The 22,015-nt window shown below is 37.3% G+C and overlaps 1 protein-coding gene across 19 annotated transcripts in view; it reads left to right on the top strand.

Annotated features, from left to right (window-relative positions):
• The window catches only part of CCDC7 (coiled-coil domain containing 7), a 271,954-nt gene that overhangs the window by 86,361 nt on the left and 163,578 nt on the right, over positions 1-22,015 (top strand). For all 19 annotated transcript variants that reach the window (XM_073801610.1, XM_073801617.1, XM_073801609.1 and 16 more), the window contains exons 15-18: positions 4,727-4,792; positions 6,772-6,993; positions 20,236-20,481; positions 21,291-21,363. In XM_073801610.1, coding sequence (XP_073657711.1) covers positions 4,727-4,792; positions 6,772-6,993; positions 20,236-20,481; positions 21,291-21,363 — 607 coding nt within the window. The remainder of the gene's footprint in view (positions 1-4,726; positions 4,793-6,771; positions 6,994-20,235; positions 20,482-21,290; positions 21,364-22,015) is intronic.

Below are 22,015 nucleotides of genomic sequence, written 5' to 3'. Positions count from 1 at the left end.
TTTACTACTTTTGTCTTTTATCCTTTGTACTTGCTTTATAAGTGAACCAACCATCCACTACCTTTATTATTTATTTACCTTTTCTGGTGAGATTTTTACTTTCATATTTTTTCTTACTATTAATTAGTTCCTTTTCTTTTTAGTTTAGAGAAGTTCCTTTAACATTTCTTCTAAGGCTGGTTTAATGGTGATAAACTTCTTTAGCATTTGATTGTGTGTAAAACTCTTAATCTCTCCTTCATTTCCTAATGATAACCTAGCCAGGTAGAGAATTCTTGGCTGGTTTCTTTTTCTCTTTCAGTACTTTGAATATGTCATTCCACTCCCTTTTGGCCTACAAAGTTTCTGCTGAAAAATCTTTTCATAGCCTTATGGGGTTTTCCTTGTACCTAATAAGTTGCTTTTCTCTTGCTGCTTTTAAGATTTCCTCTTTATCTTTAACTTGTACCATTTTAATTACAAAGTATAGCGGTGTGTTTCTCTTTGTGTTCATGTTATTTGGAATTCTCTTTGTTTTCTGGACCTGGATGTCTGTTTTCTTCCCCAGATTAGAGAATTTTTCAGCCATTATTTCTTCAAGTAATTTTTCTGGCCTTTTCTCCTTTTGGGGACCCCCATAAATGCAAATGTTATTTTGTTTAATGTTGTCCTAGAGGTCCTTTAAGGTATCCTCACTTTTTAAAATTCTTTTTTCATTTTGCTGCTCTTTCTGGGTGTTTTCCATTGCTTTGTCTTCCTACTTGCTTATTTTTGCTTCTTTTTCATCCATTCTGATGTTAAACCCATCTAGCTTGTTTTTCAGTTCATTATAACTTCCTGTTTGGTATTTTCTTATATTTTTTGTCTCTTTGTTGAAGGTCTCACTATGCTCATTCATTCCTTTCCTGAAATTGGTGAGCTTTTTTATGATCATTACTTTAAAATCTTTTAGGTTGAAACTCTTTTAGGTTGGTCATCTCTGTTTTATTAAGGCCTTTTTCTGGGGATTCGCCTTGGTCTATAGTGTTGAACATATATTCCTCTGTCTCTTCATTTTGCCTGTCTCTCTGTGTTTGTCTATAGGTATTAGGGGAAGTAACTACCTCCTGCAGTCTTGAAGGAGTGGCCTTGTGTAGGAGCTGTTCTGTGTGGCCTAAAAGTGCAATCTTCCCTGACCACAGGAGTCAGGCACTTCATGGGCATCCCTCACAGTGGTCTGCATCCACCAGCTGTGATGCAACCAAGGCTTGAGTTTGAGTCACTTGCCTGTCCTGGTTGTAGCTAGGTCTCTGTGTGGGCTAGGTAGAGCTTGGGGCCCTTGCCTGGCCAAGTTGTGGCCTGTTTACTGCATGGGCAGAGCAGGGTTCAGAACGTTTACCCATCCTGGTTTTGTGGGGGGTGCTGTTTGATTAATTCTTGAAGTGTTTCTGTTATCGATGGTGTGCCATGCCCTGTCAGTGTTCCAAGGGGAGGAATCTGATTTAACACCTAGTTTCAGGTTGATTGGATGCTAGGCCCTCAGGTAGTAGCTTTTAAAGTGTGCAGATATATACTATGCTGTGGGGCCACAATTGTAATCCCTGCTGGTCTCCAGACCAGGAGATCTGGAGGTGTCCCCTGGGCAACATTTGCAAAAATCTAAGCTCCTGATGAGTATATAAGCTCCTTTCTCGGGAGTCTTGTCAAGGGGTGAGGCCAAGGGGGTACACAAACCTGATGTGTCCCTGGTTACGTTTCCTGGGAGTGTGTCCTTAGCCTCCGAAAGTGTGGTAAACCTGAAGCCTGTCCCTCAGGGTGAAGCTCCAGGCTGAGGGTGGTGGCCTGCCAATAACTGTCTCCAAGTTACAGTCCCATGGAACTCAGGAACACCAGCCCCATGGGCCACTGGGGCTAAGTGATCGGGGGGTTTCCCTTGTGTGGATTGTGTACTCCCACTGGCTTTAGCTGGGTAGCTGGAGAGTGTAGGGGGTGGGTCTTGCTCTCTTGCTTCAGGAAGGCAATGGGAAAATGACCTGACTGCCTGCCCACAGGCTTTAGCAATGCAGCATTGAGAGTGCCTTGTCTGTGTGCATGCATTGGGTTTAGACCCTGACTTCTCAGTCTTGCCACCCTCAGCTTAGGGGGCAGGGGAGTGTTGAGTCAGCTTTAGGCTGGGAGAGGGAAAACACCATGACTGCTTGCACTCATCAGCCCCAGCCAGAGGAAGGGGGAGTATAGTAGTTGCCTGCACTTGCAGACTTTAGCTAGGTTGCAGGAAAATGCTGTGACCATTCATTCCTGTCCATCCTAGGCAGGGAGTGGGGGAACATTGCAGCCTCTGGAGCTCTCTGGCTTCAGTAGTGCAGTGGGGTATTGCCATGATTGGCTCACCCCTGCATCCAAGCTGTAAGCCTGTGCTAGCAGATGAGGTGGGGAGTGCAATAATGGTGTCTGACAGTGCTTCTGTTTCTGGGGAGTGTTTCTGCTGTCCACCACCCCTCCAGCTGATGCTTTTAGATTTGAAAATGACTCCCCTTCACATATAATCATGACACTTTTCAGACCGCTGTTATTTCCCTGGGTCTCCAGGTGAGTGAGACCACATGTCAGCCCTTTGCGGGGAGGGGGTTCTCAGTTTTCTACAGCACTTTGGGACCATTGGATGTCAGCCCCATTGGTTTTCAAAGCAAGGCATTTCAGGGGTTCCTCTCTCTGGTGTAGATCCCAGGAGCCAGGGTGCTTGATATGGGAAGCATCCCTTGCTCCTCTGGGAAAAGTGCCTGTCTGGTGAGATCCCTCTCTAAAGTGTGCTGTCATGCTGGGGGTAGGGTTTCTGGTGAGAGTGTTTCTTTGCCTCTCCTACCTGTCTTGATATAGTCCCTTTTTATTCTTTGTTGTGGAGCACTTGTTTGGCTAGTTCTAAAGTTCTTTTCAGAGGGAACTGATCTGTATGTAGGTATATATTTGCTGATTCCATGGTAGGAGGTAAGTCCAGGCTCTTGCTGTGCCCCATCTTTAACCACCTTCCCTGTAAATTTTCTTTTCTTTTAAGAGTAAGTCTCATTTTCCTGTTTCTTCAGATTCAAATAATTCTTAATTGTATCTTGGATATTGTGAATGTCATGTTGTTGAAGCTCTGGATTCTGCTATATTCTTCTTATGATTGGTACTATTTTTGTTTATTTATTTTGCTTTAATTTATTATTAACATGATTGGGTGCAAAATGAAAATTCTGTATTTAGGCAGCAGCTTAAATCACATTTAATTTCTTATAGCTTTTGCTAGGCTGTTTAGAATCTTCCTTATGCATATATGCTTAAGGGGTCAGGGGTAGATTTGTGTAGTTTGTACAAATGGTTTGGGGCGCCCTGTCTCCAGCTCCCTTCTTTGTGTGATTTCCCCTAACCTTTCCAGTGGCTGTGGTTGCCCTGAACTCTGTACCCTGGTTTGTAAGGTCTAAAAACTCAGGTTTGTTTGTTTGTTTGTTTTAATTAGCTATTAGGGTTCTGCCTGGCTCAGTGGGTTTGCCCTCAGATTAGAAGCTGGAAAACAAGGATCTTATGTAGGACTTTTCCCTTCTTCCAAGTGTCAGCTTCTCTCAAGAATCTACCTACTCTTGTTTGCTCTCTAGTGTTGATATTTGTATTTTGTTTAGAGTTTGTGGTTGTTATGTGTGGCAGGGTTTGTCCAGTAGGAACTTGCTCTGCTATACCAGAATCAAAACCGGGGACTTTTTTTTTTTAACTTTTTATTTTATATTGGAGTATAGTTCATTAACAACATTGTGTTAATTTCAGGTGTACAACAAAGTGATTCAGCTACATATACATGTATCTATTCTTCAAATTCTTTTCCCAATTAGGTTGTTACAGAATATTGAGCAGAGTTCCCTGTGCTAGTTCCTTATTGGTTATCCATTTTAAATATAGCAGTGTGTACATGTCAATTCCAAACTCCCTAACTATCCCTTCCACCCACCCTTCCCTCATAGTAACCATAAGTTCGTTCTCTAAGTCTGTGAGCCTGTTTCTGTTTTGTAAATAAGTTCATTTGTATCACTTTTTTTTTTGCAAATGATGTGACAAGTGATTAATCTCCATAATTTACAAACAGCTCATGCGGCTTAATATCATCAAAACAAACAACCCAATCAAAAAATGCGCAGAAAACCTAAATAGACATTTCTCCAAAGAAGGCATACAGATGGCCAAGAGACACATGAAAAGATGTTCAACATCGCTAATTATTAGAGAAATGCATCAAAACTACAATGAGATACCATCTCACACCAGTCCGAATGGCTATCATCAAAAAAAAAAGGAAAGAAAGAAACTGGGGATTTTAGATACGGTTCCTCAAACTGTCTTCCATCTGATGGAGAATTCTTGAGACTTTCCATGCATAGTAGAATCTACTCGTTCTCACAAAATCAGAACTATATTTCTTTTGTGTTAAGAGTAGAGTTGCTTCTTTTCTTAAAATTTGAAATATTTGTATTTAAATATTTCAGGCCTTGAGAAAAGGAGTAATGAAATGTTTACTGTAGTTATAATTTCGTAGATTCAAGGTCACTTTTCCTATGGAAAATCAATAGGAAGCTATAGCTACAGAAGTTATCCACCATTCTGCCTGAGAAGTGTGCAGTAAATGTTTATGCTCAAATCATCATCTTGGCTATCTATGCACTTTAGAAAGGTAATAATTATGATAATAAATTAATAAAAACAAAAATACCAATGAATACTTTCCCCCCATATTACATCCTAGGAAGTAGCACATGCTCTGAAAATTGAGAACAGAGTTCTTCGGGAACAACTGAAACAAGCTTTACAGGTAAAAAGATATCATGTTCCTTTGAAATTGTTAACAAGGGAAGAAAATATCTATAAACAACTTTTTAAATGAATAATTTTAACTTTGTAAACTAATAGGTCTATAGTATTATTTTGCCAGGTTTAAAGTATTCTCATTTTATGCAATGGAAATATATAAATAAAATTTAGTATGTATTCTTTCCAAAACAGTAAGCTAGAAAGAAAATTGATATACAAGCTTAAAGCAATTTATTTCTAGATACAAATGGGTTTTTTTGAAATTAGCATAATTATTATAGGATATATTGAGATAAGAAACTGGTGATTTCACAGAACAATTAAGGAGGATTTGCTCATCCAAAAATCAATATAAAATATAAAAACACAATAACTAAAGCAGTGTGGTTCTGGATTTGGTACTGAATGAAAAGTCCAGAAACAGATTCAAATGAATATAGTAATTTTATAGTTTATAGTTTTAGTTATTAAAATTTTTTCATAGAAGGATAAAATAGTCACAAAAGTAAACTACTGTGAAAACATTGTTGGGTTTCTAGTTAATGTAATACACTAAAATAAGTTGCAGATTGGTTTAAGATCCAAAAGTAATAAATGAACTATTAATATATTGGAAGAAACACTGAGTAACAGTTACATGTCTTGGCTAGAACAAGGCTTCCTAAGCATTATACCATAAAGGAATATGTTAATATATTTGGCTATATATAAAATAAAACTTTTTATGGTTAAAAAATTCATGAGATATAAAGGTAAATGGAAAATCTTTACAAAATGTTTTATATCAAGATCTTTTACAAATCTACAGGAAATATGGATATTCTTCCTCCTAAATAGACAAAGGACACAAATAGGCAAGTCATAATTGAGAAACACACATGGTCAATAAATGCATACAAATATATTCATCCTTACTAGTTATCAAATAAATGCATTTTAAAATAGCAGAGGGATACATATTTTTTACCTACCATTTTGTTAAAAATTTAAGGAACAGAAATAACCAATATTTGTGGATTTATGCTGCAATGAGCAGTCTTTCACATACTTCTATTGTCAGTATGGATTGATACTTTTCTGGAAGAAAATACATAACAAAAGTCTTGGAAAGACATAGTCTTTACAGTGAACCATTCCACTTCTAAAAATTTATTGTAAAAAAGAAAAAATGTACAAAGATTTTGTACAAGTATGTAGAATAGAAAAATTTTAATAGCAATTTTTTAAAAATTACCAATATGTCCACTGATAAGAAATTTGATAAATTAATTAAGGTATATTATTAAAATATATTTCTGTTAGCTATTCTGATTTGGATGTATATTTATCATCATGAAAACATACCTTATGACGTTATTTAATGAAAAGAGCATATTATGCCTCTATGTATAGTGTGATCCAATCTAGATAAAAGTTTAAAAATACATATACACATATGCACTAGCTATAATTAGAAATACTTGAAAAGAGTATATATCAACATGTTAACAGTGAGCTTTCTGTTTGTGGTGAGACTGTGAACTTTTTTCTTTCTTTCATACAAATAACTTTTGTTAATATTAAAAGTGACATTAAAAAATTTATTTTAGAAGAAATAAATTACTTTTCACATTTTCTTTTATTATTTGACATTACAGATCTTAATTATCTTGGGTACATTCTATGTATAATGTATGCATTTTATTAACTTTTATTGTACCTGTATTATAATTAGAGCCTTAAAAAACAGTGGCCAGTAGAACCTCTTGCATATGAAAATAGCCCTTTAAGTAGAAGAGATTTCTTCATAGTTTTTAATTTTAATTTGGATCTGTTAAACTGTGGATTATACCAGTGGTTTAACTTAGTTTCCTCTAACTCTGTAAAAATAAAATTAAGAACCAGTGTGGCCATGAATATATGAAGATTCCTGAAAGTTGTCATGTTGGCAGGAAAATGTTATAGAAATAATGCTTGACAAAGTTACTTTTTTAAAAACAGGAAGCTGAAAGAGCTAAGGAGCAACTTGCCTATTTCCAAAATCAAGAAATGGAGTTACTTAAAAGTGAGGGAAAGATCAAGACAACAGCAGAAATGGGTATTGATAAAATAAAAGTTAAAGGTGAAGATTCAAAATATATACCATTGGAGAAAGACACAAGAAAAACACTAGTGGCAGATTCAGGTGGACAAAAAGAAAATGATAAAATTAAACATCCACAGGTAAGGAAATAACCAAAACAGTAATAAGTGTTGTGAGAAGTTTAACCTTTTATATTATTATTTACTTCACTTGTATATTATTATTATTATTATTATTTTGCGGTACGCGGGCCTCTCACTGTTGTGGCCTCTCCCGTTGCAGAGCAACAGGCTCTGGATGCGCAGGCCCAGCAGCCATGGCTCACGGGCCCAGCCGCTCCGCGGCATGTGGGATCTTCCCGGACCTGGGCACGAACCCGTGTCCCCTGCATCGGCAGGCGGACTCTCAACCACTGCACTACCAGGGAAGCCCTGTATATTATTTTAAAATTTTTTCTATGTACTATCTTTTGCTTGGAATTTTGCCTTTTGCTTTTTGGTTATATCAGTTCATTATTATCTGGAATTTGAATCTATAAATTAACTGTGTATTTATTTTTGTGGGTTTTTGGTAATCCAGATGTTTCCTTTTTTGTTCAGGACAGTTGATCCAATACAGACTTGTCAGATATAAAATAATGTTTTATCTTTAAAAATTTTTTATTGAGGTATAATTGACATACATTATATTATTTTCAGGTATACAATATGATGATTCAGTATTTACATATATTGTGACTCGATCACCACAAGTCTAGGTAACATGTATCACTATACATAATTACAGAACTTTTTTTCTTGTAATGAGAACTTTCAACATTTACTCTGTTAGCAACTTTCAAATATTCAGTGTAGTATTATTAACTGTCGTCACTATGCTGTACATTACATCCCCTAGACTTGTTTATTTTATAAGTGGAAGTTTGTACCTTTTGACTCCCTTCACCCATTTTGCCCAGCCGCCCCCCTCACCCCCAGTTCCTGCCTCTGGCAACTACCAATCTGTTCTCTGTATCTATGCGCTTAGTTTTTGTTTTATTTTGTGTTAGATTCCACATGTAAGTGAGGTCATATGGTATTTGTTTTTCCTTGTCTGACTTATTTGACTTAGCATAATCCTCTCAAGGTCCATCCATGTTGTCACAAATGGCAAGGTTTCATTGTTTTTCATGGCTGAATAATACTTTACTGTGTATGTGTGCGCGTGTGCGTGTGTGCATGCACTTATGTATGTGTGTGTGTATATATATATATAATATTTTCTTTATCTGTTCACCCAACAGTGGACACATAGGCTGTTCCCATACCTTGGCTAATGTAAATAATGCTGCATTAAACATGGGACTGCATATATCTTCTCCAGTTAGTGTTGTCATTTACTTTGGAAAAATATCCAGAAGTGGATATTTCCTGGATCATCTGGTAGTTGTATTTTTAGTTTTTCTGAGGAAACTCCATACTCTTTTCCATAGTGGCTGCACCAATTTACATTCCCACCAACAGTGCACAAGGGTTTCCTTTTACCTATTCTCACCAACACTTTGTTATTTCTTGTCTTTATGCCAATAGCAATTCTGACAGGTGTGAGGTGATGTCTCATTGTGGTTTGGATTTGCATTTCCCTGTTGATTAGTGATTTTGAACATCTTTTCATGTACCTATTGGCCATATGTATGTCTTCTTTGGAAAAATGTCTGTTCAGATCATCTGCTCATTTTTTACTCAGATTGATACTATTTTTTTTTTGCAATTGAGTTTTATGAGTTCTTTATGTATTTTGGATATTAACCCTTTATTAGATATATGATTTTCTCCCATTTAGTAGGTTGCCATTTCATTATGTTGATGGTTTCCTTTGCTCTGCAGAAGCTTTTTCGTTTGATGTAGTTCCGCTTGTTTATTTTTGCTTTTGATGTCTTGCTTTTGGTGTCAAACCCCCCAAATTCAATAAGACCTATGTCAAGGAACTTATCATCTATGTTTCTTTTAGATGTTTTATAATTTCATGTCTTACATTCAAGTCTTTAATTCGTTTGGAGTTAATTTTTTTGTATGGTGTAAGAAAGTGGTCCAGTTTCATTCTTTGCATGTGGTTTTCCAGTTTCCCAACACCATTCATCAAAGAGACTGTCCTTTCTGCGTTGTATATTCTTGGCTCCTTCATCATAAATTGATTGACCATATATGTGTGGGTTTATTTCTGGGCTCTCTACTCTGTTCCATTGATCGATGTCTGTTTTTCCCCCCATATCATACTGTTTTGATTTCCATAGCTTTGTAATATCGTTTGAAGTCAGGGCACATGATGCCTCCAGCTTTGTTCTTCTTTCTCAAGATTGCTTTGACTATTCAGGATCTTTTATGGTTCCATACAAATTTCAGGATTGTTTGTTCTATTTCTGTGAATATGCCATTCGAAATTTGATAAGGAATGCCTCAAACCTGATGATTGTTTTCAGTATTATGGACATTTTAACAATATTAATTCTTCCAATCCATGAGCATGGAATATCTTTCCACTTATTTGTGTCTTGTGCCATCAAGGACATATAGTTTTCAGTGTACAGGTCTTTCACTTCCTTTGTTAAATTTATTCCTAGCTATTTTATTCTTTTTGATGCAATTGTAGGTGGCATTGTTTTCTTAAGTTCTCTTTTGGATAGTTCATTTTTACTGTATAGGAATGCAATAGATTTTTGTTAATCAGTTTTGTATCCTGCAACTTTATATTTCTAACAGTTTTTTGGTAGTCTTTAGGGTTTTCTCTATCATGTCATCTGCAAATAGTGACAGATTTATTTTCTCCTTTCCAATGTAGATGCCTTTTATTATTATTATTTTGCCAAATTGCTGTGACTAGGACTTCCAATAATATGTTTGCTAAAAGTGGAAGGAGTGGGCATCCTTTTCTTCTTCCTGATCTTAGAGGAATTGGTTTCAGCTTTTCATCTTTGAGTATTACATTATCTGTGAGTTTGTTATACATGGCCTATTTTTTGTTGAGTACGTTTCCTCTATACCCACTTTGTTGAGAGTTTTTGTCATAAATAAATGTTGAATTTTGTGAAATGTTTTTTTCTTTTACAGCTATTGAGATGATCATACAACATTTATTCTTCATTTTGTTAATGTGGTATATCACATTGATTGATTTGTAGATATTGAACCATTTCTGCAGCCCTGATAGAAATCCCTCTTGCTCGTGATGTATGATCCTTTTAATAGATTGTTGTATCAGTTTGCTAACATTTTGTTGAGGATTTTTGCATCTATGTTATTAAGGGTTGTTTGTCTGTAATTTTCTTCTCTTGTGGTGACCTTGTCTGGTTTTGGTATCAGAGTAATGCTGGTCTTGTAAAACGAGTTTGGAAATATTTCCTCCTCTTCTGTTATTTGGACGAGTTTGAGAAAGATTGGTGTTTATCCTTCTGTGGATATTTGATGGAATTCACCAGGGAAGTGTCCTGGTCCTGGACCTTTGTTTAAGGAGTTTTATGTATTTATTTTCTTAAACATCTTTATTGGAGTATAATGCTTTACAGTGGTGTGTTAGTTTCTGCTGTATAACAAAGTGAATCAACTATGTGCATACATATATCCCAATATCTCCTCCCTCTTGCGTCTCCCTCCCACCCTCCCTATCCCACCCCTCTAGGTGGACACAAAGCACCGAGCTGATCTCCCTGTGCTATGCGGCTGCTTCCCACTAGATATCTGTTTTACATTAGGTAGTGTGTATATCTCCATGCCACTCTCTCATTTCGTCTCAGCTTACCTTTCCCCCTCCCTGTGTCCTCAAGTCCATCCTCTATGTCTGCATCTTTATTCCTGCATCTTTACTGTAGACAGTTTCTCTGCTTTCGGTAAAAGTATCTGGATTTGAAGAAATCACTGTGAACAAACACTGGAAAATCTGATAGGTTCCAGGGAAAATGATCATTAGCTTTATAAATGTACTGAATATGAGGTTAAACTTAGTAGCAAGAACCCACAAGGCTATTTTCTTTTTTATACTGTTACTTGTATGTATTTATTGTAACAGCATGTATTCTCTGTAGAACATTTAAAATATTCAGAAAATAACAAGGAAAGAATAAATATCCCTAACAATGCCAATTTCCAGAGATAATAAATAAAATTATGGATTCATTATCCTTAATAGTAGTAATCAGACTGTTCAGTTTTTCTTTCTTCATGATTCAGTCTTAGAAGGTTGTATATTGTAGGAATTTATGAATTTATTCTTGATTGTCCATACTATTGGTGTATAATTGTCATAGTAGTCCCTTTGGATCCTTTGTATCTCTGTGATATCAGTTGTCATGTTTCCTCTTTTATTTCTGATTTTATTTATTTGAGCCTTTTATCTTTTTTTCTTTGTGAGTTTAGCTAATTGTCATTTTTGTTTATCTTTTCAAAGAACCAGCTCTTGGTTTTATTGATTATTTTTTGGTCATTTCTTTAGACTCCATTTCATTATTTCCGATGTGATCTTTGTTATTTCCTTTCTTCTACGAAAGTTGGGCTTTGTTCTTCTTTTTCTCAGAGTGTAAATTTATGTTATTTATTTGAAATTTTTCTTATTTGTGAGTTAAGCATTTATTACTATGAACTTTTCTCTTAAAGCTGCTTTCATTGCATCCCCTATATTTCAGTATGTTGTATATCCATTTTCTTTTGTCTCAAGGTACTGTTTTAATTTTGGTTTTGATTTCCTTCTTGACCCATTGGTTGTTCAGTAGCATGTTGTTTCATCTTCACATATTTGTAAATTTTCCAGTTTTCTTCTTGTAATTTATTTCTATTTTCATAATATTGTGGTTGGAAAAGATACTTAATATGATTTTACTCTAATCCTAAATTTGTTAAAACTTGTTTTGTGGCCTAACATGTAATTTATCCTGGAGAATGTTCTGTGTGCACTTGAGAAGAATCTGTATCCTGTTTCTTTTGAATGGAATGTTCTATATATATCTGTTAAGTTAATCTGATCTAATATGTCATTTAAAGACAATCCTTTCTTATTGATTTTCAGTTTGAATGATCTATTCGTTGATGTAAGTGAGGTATTAAAGTCCCCTACTATTATTGTATTGCTATATATTTATCCCTTTAGGTCAATTAATAGTTTATATATTTGTTGCTCCTATATTGCATGCATAATATTACATCCTCTTGTTGGGTTGACCCCTTTATCATTATGTAATACCCTTCTTTGTCTCTTGTTATGGTTTCTGTTTCAAATTTTGTCTGATAGAAGTATAGCTACTCTAGCTTTCTTTTGGTTTCCACTTGCATGGAATATCCTTTTCCCATCCCTTCACTGTCTGTGCCTTATTTCTCTTTCTCTCTTCCCTTGTGGTTTGCTTTCTTTAGTGGTATGCTTAGATTCATGTCTTATCATCTTTTGTGTATCTACTATAGGTTTTTGCATGGTGGTTACCTTGAGGCTTTCATGTAACAAGTTATATTTATAACAGTCTATTTTAAGTTGATAACAACTTCAGTTTAAATACATTCTAAAGCCCTACATTTTTACTCTCCCCCTGCCATGTTTCATGTTTTGGATGTCACATTTTACATCTTTTTGTCTTGTGTATTTCTTAACTAGTTATTGTGGTTGCAGTTATTTTTACTGCTTTTGACTTCTGACTTTCACACTAACTTTATAAATGATGCATTCACTACGTTCACTATATATTTACCTTTGCCAGTGAGATTCACACTTTCACATGTTTTCTTGTTACTAATTAGCACCCTTTCTTTTTAGCTTAAAGAAGTCACTAAACATTTCTTGTTAGTCTTGTTTAGTGGTGATGAGCTCCTTTGTCTTTTGCTTGTCTGGAAAACTATCTCTATTTCAATTCTGAACAAAGATGTTGCCAGGTAGAGTACTGGATGGGAATCTTTTTCTTTCAGCACTTGGAGTATATCACAACACTCTATTTTGGCCTGTGATGTTTCTGCTGAAAAATATGCTGACTCCTTTTTTTTTTCTTTTTCGTTTGTTTTAATTTTTTGACCACACCATGCAGCATGCGGGATCTTAGTTCCCTGACCAGGGATCAAACCCGTATCCCCTGCAGTGGAAGCACGGAGTGGAGTCTTAACCACTGGACTGCCAGGGAAGTCCATATGCTGACTGTTTAATGGAGGTGCCCCGTTGCTTTTTTTTTTTCTTTCTTGCTGTTTTTAAAATTATCTCTTTGTCCTTAACTTTTGACATTTTAATTATAACGTGTCCTGGTGTGGATCTCTTTGAGTCTGGTTTATTTTGAATTCTCTGGCCTTCCTGGATCTGGATGTCTGTTTCTTTCCCCAGCTTAGGGAAGTTTTGTACCCATTATTTCCTCAAAAAAGCTTTCTGCTTTTTTTCTCTCCTTCTTCTGGGAATCTTATAATGTGACTGTTAGTCCACTTGATGTTGTCCTGTTAGTCCCTTAAGCTATCTTCACTTAAAAAATTTTTTTAAATTTTTGCTGCTCTGATTAGGTGGGTTCCTGTGCCCTGTCTGAGTTCTCTTATCCTTTCTGCTGCTTCATCTAGTCTGCTCTTGAACCCCTCTAGTGTATTTTTCAGTTAAGTTATTGTATTCTTTAGCTCTCTGGCTTCTATTTTTTAATTTTTATTTTTTTAATTTATTTTATTGAAGTATACAGTAAGTCCCTTACATACGAATGAGTTCTGTTCCAAAAGCATGTTCATGAGTCCAGTTTGTTGGCATAAGTTCAGGAAAGTTAGCCTACGTACCCAACTAACACAATTGTCTATATAGTACTGTACTGTAATAGGTTTATAATACTTTTCATACAAGTGATACATAAAAAACAAACACAAAAGTAAACGTTTTTAATCTTATAGTACAGTGCCTTGAAAAGTACAGTAGAACAGTACAACAGCTGGCATCGAGTGAACAGGCAAAAAGAGTTATAGACTGGAGGAGGGAGTGGAGGTGGGAGATGGTAGAGCTGAAGGATCAGAAATAGGAGAGGGAGGGCAAGCTGCATTTTCACTCACGCCTGACGTTGATGACACAGGTTCTGGTTGCTTGCTGGATTCAAGTCTACCTATCCTCTTGAAAAACGGTTCCAGTGATGTCTAGTTAGTAGCTCTTTTTTTCTTGTCATAGATGACATGGTAGCTCTGGATTGCATTCTCAATGGCTGCTGCAATCTTCATGTGTACTGTTCTACATTCAGGTCCTATGCCTCAAAAACTAACATTGCTTCCTCAAATAAAGAAAATCCCCTTGCCATTTCCTGCATTGTGAATCTCTTCAGTTCTTCAGTACTTCTTCTTCTTGTCGCTCCACTCTCTCAATTATTTTCACTTTTGTTTCCATTATTATCGCTTGGTGCTTCTTAGCAGTACCAGCTACATCACCACTGCTTTTACACTTGCTTCCGGACATCCTGGGCTTGAAATAAAGATACTGTACTGCTGTACTCTGTATAGTACTGTACAATAAAGTACACAAAAGCACAACCACTTGTAGAGGATGCACGCATATGACAGTTTACACCAGACATGTGGACTAACTTACGTGATTGGACATGCAAACGCATGTTCACATCTTTGAAAGTTCGCAATTTGAAGGTTCATATGTAGGGGACTTACTGTAGTTGATTTACAATGTTTTGTTAATTTCTGCTGTACAGCACAGTGATTCAGTTATGTGTGTGTGCGTGCGTGTGTGTGTGTGTATATATATATATATATACACACACACACACGCACGCACACACACGCACATACATTCTTTTTCATATTCTTTTCCATTATATTTTATCACAGGATATTGAATATAGTTCCCTGGGCTATAAATTAGGAACTTGTGGTTTATCCATTCTGTATAATTTATCCCTCCCCTACCCTCTTTCCCCTCTGGTAACCATAAGTTTGTTTTCTGTGTCTGTGAGTCTGTTTCTGTTTTGTAGATAAGTTCATTTATGTCACATTTTAGATTCCACATATAAGTGATATCATATGGTATGTCTTTCTCTTTCTGACTTCACTTAGTGTGATAATCTCTAGGTCCATCCATGTTGTTGCAAATGGCATTATTTCATTCTTTTTTATGGCTGAGTAATATTCCATTGTGCATATGTACCATATCTTCTTTATCCATTCAGCTGTTGATGGACATTTAGGTTGTTTCCATGTCTTGGCTATTGTGAATAGTGCTGCTGTGAACATAGGGGTGCATGTATCTCTTTGAATTATAATTTTGTCCAGATATGCACCCAGGAGTGTTTTGCTGGATCACATGGCAACTCTATTCTTAGTTTTTTGAGGAGCCTCCATACTGTTTTCCATAGTGGCTGCACCAGTATGCATTCCCACCAACAGTGTAGGAGGATTCCCTTTTCTCCACACCCTCTCCAGAATTTGTTATTTGTAGATATTTTTAATGATGGCCATTCTGACCAGTGTGAGGTGATACCTCATTGTAGTTTTGATTATCTTTCTCTAATAATTAGAGATGTTAGCTCTGTGACTTCTGTTTGGATTTTTCTTGGATTTTTCTTACATTTTCTTTCTCTTTGTTGAAGTTCCTACTGTGTTCCATTCTCCTTAGTTTGGTGAGCATATTATTATGACCATTACTTTGAACCCTTTCTCAGGTGTTACTTATCACTGTTTCATTAATGTTTTTTCTGTCTATTTAAAATTGAAGTATAGTTGATTTATAGTATTGTATTAGTTTCAGATGTACAACATAGTGATTTAATATTTTTATAGCTCATAATCCATTTAAAGTTATTACAAAACAATGGCTATATTTCCCTGTACTATACAGTGTATCCTTGTTGCTTATCTATTTTATACATAGTGGTTTGTATCTCTGAATGTTATTTTTGTTTGGATGGCCTTGTGTAAGGTGACCTTGTCGTTCAACCCTGCCTTAGGTCTGGGTTGTCTCTCAAACCTTTGTTGTTGTCCAAGCAGCCTATTTTAGTTGTAATAATTCTCAGTTATTGAGGGTGTTCCTAGACCAGTGTCTTAGAGGGGAGATCTCATTCCTAGATTCAGGCTGATTTGAAGTGAGACCCTCCGCTAATAGCTTTTAAAGGATGCAAATATGTACAGCCCCATGTGACTGCAAGTGTAAGCCCTGCTGGCCCCCAGAACTGGGCAAACTAGAGGTGTCCTGGGCAGCAGTCAAAAAATTGGGGCTCCAGACGAGTGTATGGGCTCCTTTCTGTGAGATACTGTTGCTGACCAGGGTCCTTGGACTCTTTAATGAATAGAAATTGATGAGGTCAGACAAGAAATTGAGGCAAGGCTTTATTGGGACTCATGCTGCGGCATGAGGGAGTAGAAACAAGTCCATGTGGTCTAATGTAGTGGTGGTCTAATGAGTAATCTAAGTCAGTGTTTCCGTATTGATTTTCTGTCTGGATCATCTGTCCATTTATATGAGTGGGATGTTAAAGTCCCCTACTGTTATTGTGTTACTGCCAATTTCTCTCTTTATGTTTATTAATATTTGCTTTATGTATTTAGGTGCTCCTATGTTGGGTGCATATATATTTACAATTGTTTTACCTTCTTGGATTGATCCCTTTATCATTATTTAATGCCCTTCTTTGTTTCTTGTTATAATCTCTAAGTCTATTTATTTTTGATATAAGTATTGTTACCCCAGCTTTCTTTTGCTTTCCATTTTACATGGAATACCTTTTTACATCCCCTCATTTTCAGTCTGTTGTATGTCTTAGATCTGAAGTGAGTCTCTTGTAGCCATATATATAGTTTTTGTATCCATTCAGTCAGTCTGTGTCTTTTGATTGGGGCATTTACTCTGTTTACATTTAGTGTGATTATTGATTAGTATGTTCTTATTGCCATTTTGTTAATTGTTTTGGATTTGTAGGTCTTTTTTCCCCTTTCTTCTTTTGTTCTTTTGTGATTTGATGACAATCTTTAGTGTCATGTTTGGATTCTTTTCTCTTTGTGTGTGTGTCTATAATAGGTTTTTGGTTTGAGGTTACCATGAGATTTATATATAGGAATCTCTCAATATATATATGATTATTTCCAATTTCTGATTTCTTAATTTCAAATGAATTTTAACAACCCTGTGTTTTTACTTCCTTTCCCCCATGATTACTGTTTATGACATCATCTTTTACATCTGTTTGTTTTGTGTATCCCTTAAATGCTTATTGTGAATATAGATAATTTTACTACTTTTGTCTTTTAACCTTCCTACTAACTTTGTGTGTGGTTGATTTACTACCTTTACTGTATATTTGCCTTTATCAATGAGCTTTTTCCTTTTGTACTTTTTATGTTTCTAGTTGTTGTCTTTCCTTTTTCACATGGAGAAGTTCCCTTAACATTTCTCATAATGCTAGTTCGGTGATGCTGAACTCTTTGCTTTTACTTGGTTGTAAAACTTTTGCTCTCTCCATCAAATCTGAAAGAAAGCCTTGTGGGGTAGAGCATTTCTTGTTGTAGGTTTTCCCTTTCATCATTTAAAATATACCATGCCACTCCCATCTGGCCTATAGAGTTTCTGCTGAAAAGTTAGCTGATAGACTTACAGGAGTTGCCTTGTACCTAACTTGTTGCTTCTCCCTTGCTTTTAATATTCTCTCTTCATCTTATATTTTCTCATTTTAATTACAGTGTGTCTTGGTATGGTCCTCTTTGGGATGATTGTGTTTGGGACTCTCTGTGCTTCCTGGACCTTGATGTGCATTTCCCTTCCCAGGCTAGGGAAGTTTTCAGCTATTATGCCTTCAATTATGTCCTTTGCCCCTTTTTCTCTCTTCTCCTTCAGGAATGCCTCTAATGCCAATGTTAATAGACTTGATGTTGTCTCAGAGGTCTTTTAAACTGTCTTGATTTCTTTTCTATTCTTTTTTCTTTTCATTATTCCTTTCCAGCTCACTGTTCCATTTCTCTGTATCATTTAATCTCCTATTGATTCCTTGTAGTGTATTTTTCATTTTAGGTATTGTATTTTTCAGCTCTATTTGGTTCTTCTTTTTATCTTCTAACTTTGTTAAGCTTCTCACTGTGTTCATTCTTCTCCCAAGTTGTTTGATTATTTTCATGATTATTACCTTGAACTTTTTGTTGGGTAGATTGCCTATTTCCATTTAACTTAGTTCTTCCTCTGGGACTTTATCTTGTTCCTTCGTTTGGAACATGATCCTCTGTTGCCTCATGTTGCCTAGTTTTCTGTTTTTCTTTCTGTGTATCTTGGAGAAGGAGCCTTTTGTAGGAGACATCCTATGCGTCCCAGCAGCACACTCCCCTCTGGTCACCAGAGCTGTCTGTTCTAGGAGTGACCCCTATGTGGGCAGGCTGACTACCATGAGTAGTCTCCTAGGTGTGGCTGGGCCCTGGTCTGGTTGGTTGCCAGGCCTTGCCATGTGTGGAGGCTCTCAGCCATTGGTTGACAGGGCTGTGTCATGAGGTAGCTGGCTGTGGAACCCTGGGGGCTTTTAGGGCTAGTCCTGGCCCACTGGTGGGCAGAGCTGTGTTCTGGGTTGGGTGTTTGCTGAGCTGGTATTCCCAGATCTAGTGTCAGCCTGCTGCCATGTGGGGCTGGTTCCTGACAGGGCTGGCTGAGGGGTCCAAAGTGTCTCATAACTGGTGTTGGCCTGTTGGTGGATGGCACCAGGTCTTGGGGTCCTGGAGCTGGTGTCAGTGTGCTGATAGGCAGGGCTGGGGCCCAAGGTGTCCTAGGGCTAGTGCTGGCTCACTGGTGGGCAGAGCTGAATCCTGGGTAAGTCCTGGGTCTCTGGCTGTAGGTCCCTGGGAGTCCCAAAGCTGGTGTTTACTCACTGGTAGGTTGGGCTAGATCCCAGAGCCACTGGCTACGGACCCCATGGTGTCCCAGTGCTGATGTTGGCCTGCTGGTGAGTAGGTCCAGGACCCAGGGGTTGCAGCACAGGTGCTGGCCTCCTGGTGGGCAGCTGAATCCTGATAAGGTAGGCTGCAGGGTTGTGATGATCCTGGGCTGGCATTTGCCCACTGGTGGTGTGGGTCAGGGCTCAAGGGGTCCCAGGGCTGGTGCCCACCCACCAGTATGTGAATCCATATCCTGGGCCTAGTTCTGACCCACTGGTAGGCCACTGGTAGGTCCTGGTGTCTCTGGCTGTTGGACCTAGGGGTACTGGAAGTGGTGTCAGACTGCTGATGGGCAGGGCTGGTTCATGACATAGCTAGCTGTAAGGTCTGGGGTGTCCTGAAGCTTGTTTCAGTCTGGTGGTGGGTGGGGCCAGTGTCTGGGCAGCTGGCTGATGGGCCTGAGGTGGCTAATACCTGGTGTTCGTCTGCTAGTGGGTGGGGCTAGGGCCCAGGGGGTCCCAGGGCTGGTGTCTGCCTGCTGGTGGATAGGGCTATGTCCCAGGGTGGCTGTGGGCTCAGGGCATCTTAAGGCAGCTAGTGGGTATGTCCCTGCCTGGCTAGTTACTTGGCCTGAGAACCTTGGTTCCGGTTCTGACAGTCTGGTGGCCAGGGCTGGGTCCCAGTGCTAATAAGCTAGAGGGAGTATTCCAAAGTGACATTTGTTCTACCAGTGTCCATGTGGTAGAAAGAGCTCCCCAAAATGGCTGACACCATTTGATGTGTCCCCCATGGTGAGCTCCAGTTGCCTCCTGACTTTCTGGTAGGCTCTCCAAGATCAGCAGGTGGGTCTGACTCAGGCTTCTTTCAAATTATTGCTTCTACCATGACTCCTGGACCACGTGAGATGGTGTTTGTGCCCTTTAAGAGTAGAGTCTCTATTTCCCATAGCCTTGTGACTTTCCCGAAAGTAAGCCCCGTTGACCATCAAAGCCAGATATTCTGGGGGCTTGTCTTCTTGGTGTAGGACTCCTGGGCTGGGAAGCCCAGTGTGGGGCTTGGACCTCCTGTTTCTCAGGGATAACCTCTGCCATTGTAATTATCCTCCCATTGTGGGTTACTCACTTGGGGCTATGGATCTTGACTGTACTGTGATTCCACCCCTCTGACCTGTCTTGTTGTGGTTCCTTCTTTGTATCTTTAGTAGAAGATCTTTTCTGCTAATCATCCAGTTTTTCTCATCAATGGTTGCTCTGTAAATAGTTGTCATTTTAGTGTGCCCATTAGAGGAAGTGAGCTCAGGGTGTTCCTACTCTGCCATCTTGGCCAAGCTGAGCCTCTGTGTGCCTTTTAAAACCCAGGAGATATATTATCCTTAGCCTGTTATCTAGCATCAATTTCACATTTGTATTACTATTACTGAATAATTATAATTGCTTATTTACTATTCTTATAGATTATGAAAATGATTCTTTAGTTACAAATAAATGTTGTTCATATAATCTAATAGCAGATGTTTCATAATTCTAAAGCTCAGAGAAGGAAAGAGCTAGCCCTGCTATTTCAGATCTTTCACAGATCCTCAAGTCTCAAGATGGATCACCTTTTTTAAACACTTCAAATGAAATTTTAACTGATGAAGATCTGTCCCATCTACTTTCATCAAAGACCCATGATAAATCACTTACAAGAATATTATTGAGCAAAGAAATTCAAGATTCACAGTCTGTTGGAACATTGCTTCAAGGGAATGAAACCGCGACAGCATCATTCGTTTCACCCCCTTTTGTTAAAATGAAGACTCTGGCTACTGACATCTCAAAGGTAAGATACAGTACAATAACTTGAAAGCTACTTATTTTAATTGCTATACTCCTTCAATATTTTGAATAAATGTTAATTAAAAACATCAATATTTTCTTATTTAAGTGGAATAAAAAGTTTGTCTTTTGATACAATCTGTTTTATATTTAGGAATTTTTTTTTTTTTTTTTGAGGTACGCGGGCCTCTCACTGTTGTGGCCTCTCCCGTTGCGGAGCACAGGCTCCGGACGCACAGGCTCAGCAGCCATGGCCCACGGGCCCAGCCGCTCCGCGGCATGTGGGATCTTCCCGGACCGGGGCACGAACCCGTGTCCCCTGCATCGGCAGGCGGACTCTCAACCACTGCGCCATCAGGGAAGCCCTAGAAAATTCTTATTTTAAAATTTGGGGAAAAAGGGAAATGATCAAATTGCTGTACATATTTAACATATATTCACAATTTTTTTATCATGTAAGTTATTAAAGTGGCCTTATAAAAATAATTTTTAAAGCCATTTGAGTTTCTCTAGAGATTGAATCAGGTGAAAATATAAATCTAAACTAGAATCATAATAAAAAATTATTAACATGATGTATTTGGAATTATTTATGAGGAAGAATCACAATATTGCTTGGTGGGTCCCTCCACACCATTAAGTGTTCCCAAATGTCTCTCAGATCCATTAATTGTTCTCAGTTTTAAATTTGATACATTCAGGAAATAATGAAAAGTAAAATGTTGCTGTAATGACATTGTAGATATAAAAGAAGGTAATTAGAGTTCTAAGATGTATAATTTTTAATTACTTATTTTAACTTTTGTAATTAAGGCTGATATTTTAGAAGAGAATTTACAAAGTAAGATTAAAAAGCAAACTTACGAAGAAGCAAGAGAATTTCAAGGTAAAAAGATTTTCTGTTTTGTAAGATAAAAATGTTAATGATTGTGTGTTCCCGTATTATAAGTAAATGAAGTGAGAACATTACTAAATGTAGAAATAACTTCTTAGACAGTCATGAGATAATATACAAATATATTGACCAATACGTAAAAGTTAATTTGGTGAGTTAACATATTACTCAGTCTGTCTTAACTAAAATTTTTGTAAAGGGAAGTGATAGCTTTGTCTCAACCAAATAACAGTATATGGCATTATGAATTCTTAACATAATATTATACCAAAAATTCATCAGGGTATAAGCAGGAAAACAGATGATTTGTGTTATAAATAAGTAATATTTTAGCTAAGTTTTTTGGGTGTTTGATGTATAATATATCTTTTTAAATGTAAGTTTATTCTTCTTTTCCAACATGTATAGCTTTTATAACCAACCCATGTCTTATTGCATTGGCCGGAACTTCCAAAATCAAATTAAATGGTTGTGATGTAGAGTGCAGGAGTATCACTCTTCTTTTGTGCTTTGAACTGAGAGTGCCTCTACACTTTCACCTGTGATGATTGGTTATCTGAGATAAGTGTCTTATAGTTTTCAGTGTGCAGATATTTGACCTCCTTGGTTAAATTTATTCATAGGTACTTTATTCTTTTTTATG

The sequence above is a fragment of the Tursiops truncatus genome, chromosome 2 (genome assembly GCF_011762595.2).
Source record: "Tursiops truncatus isolate mTurTru1 chromosome 2, mTurTru1.mat.Y, whole genome shotgun sequence".
NCBI lineage: Eukaryota > Metazoa > Chordata > Mammalia > Artiodactyla > Delphinidae > Tursiops > Tursiops truncatus.
The sequence above is the reverse complement of the archived record's forward strand: the minus strand, read 5'-3'. Positions and strand labels throughout refer to the sequence as shown.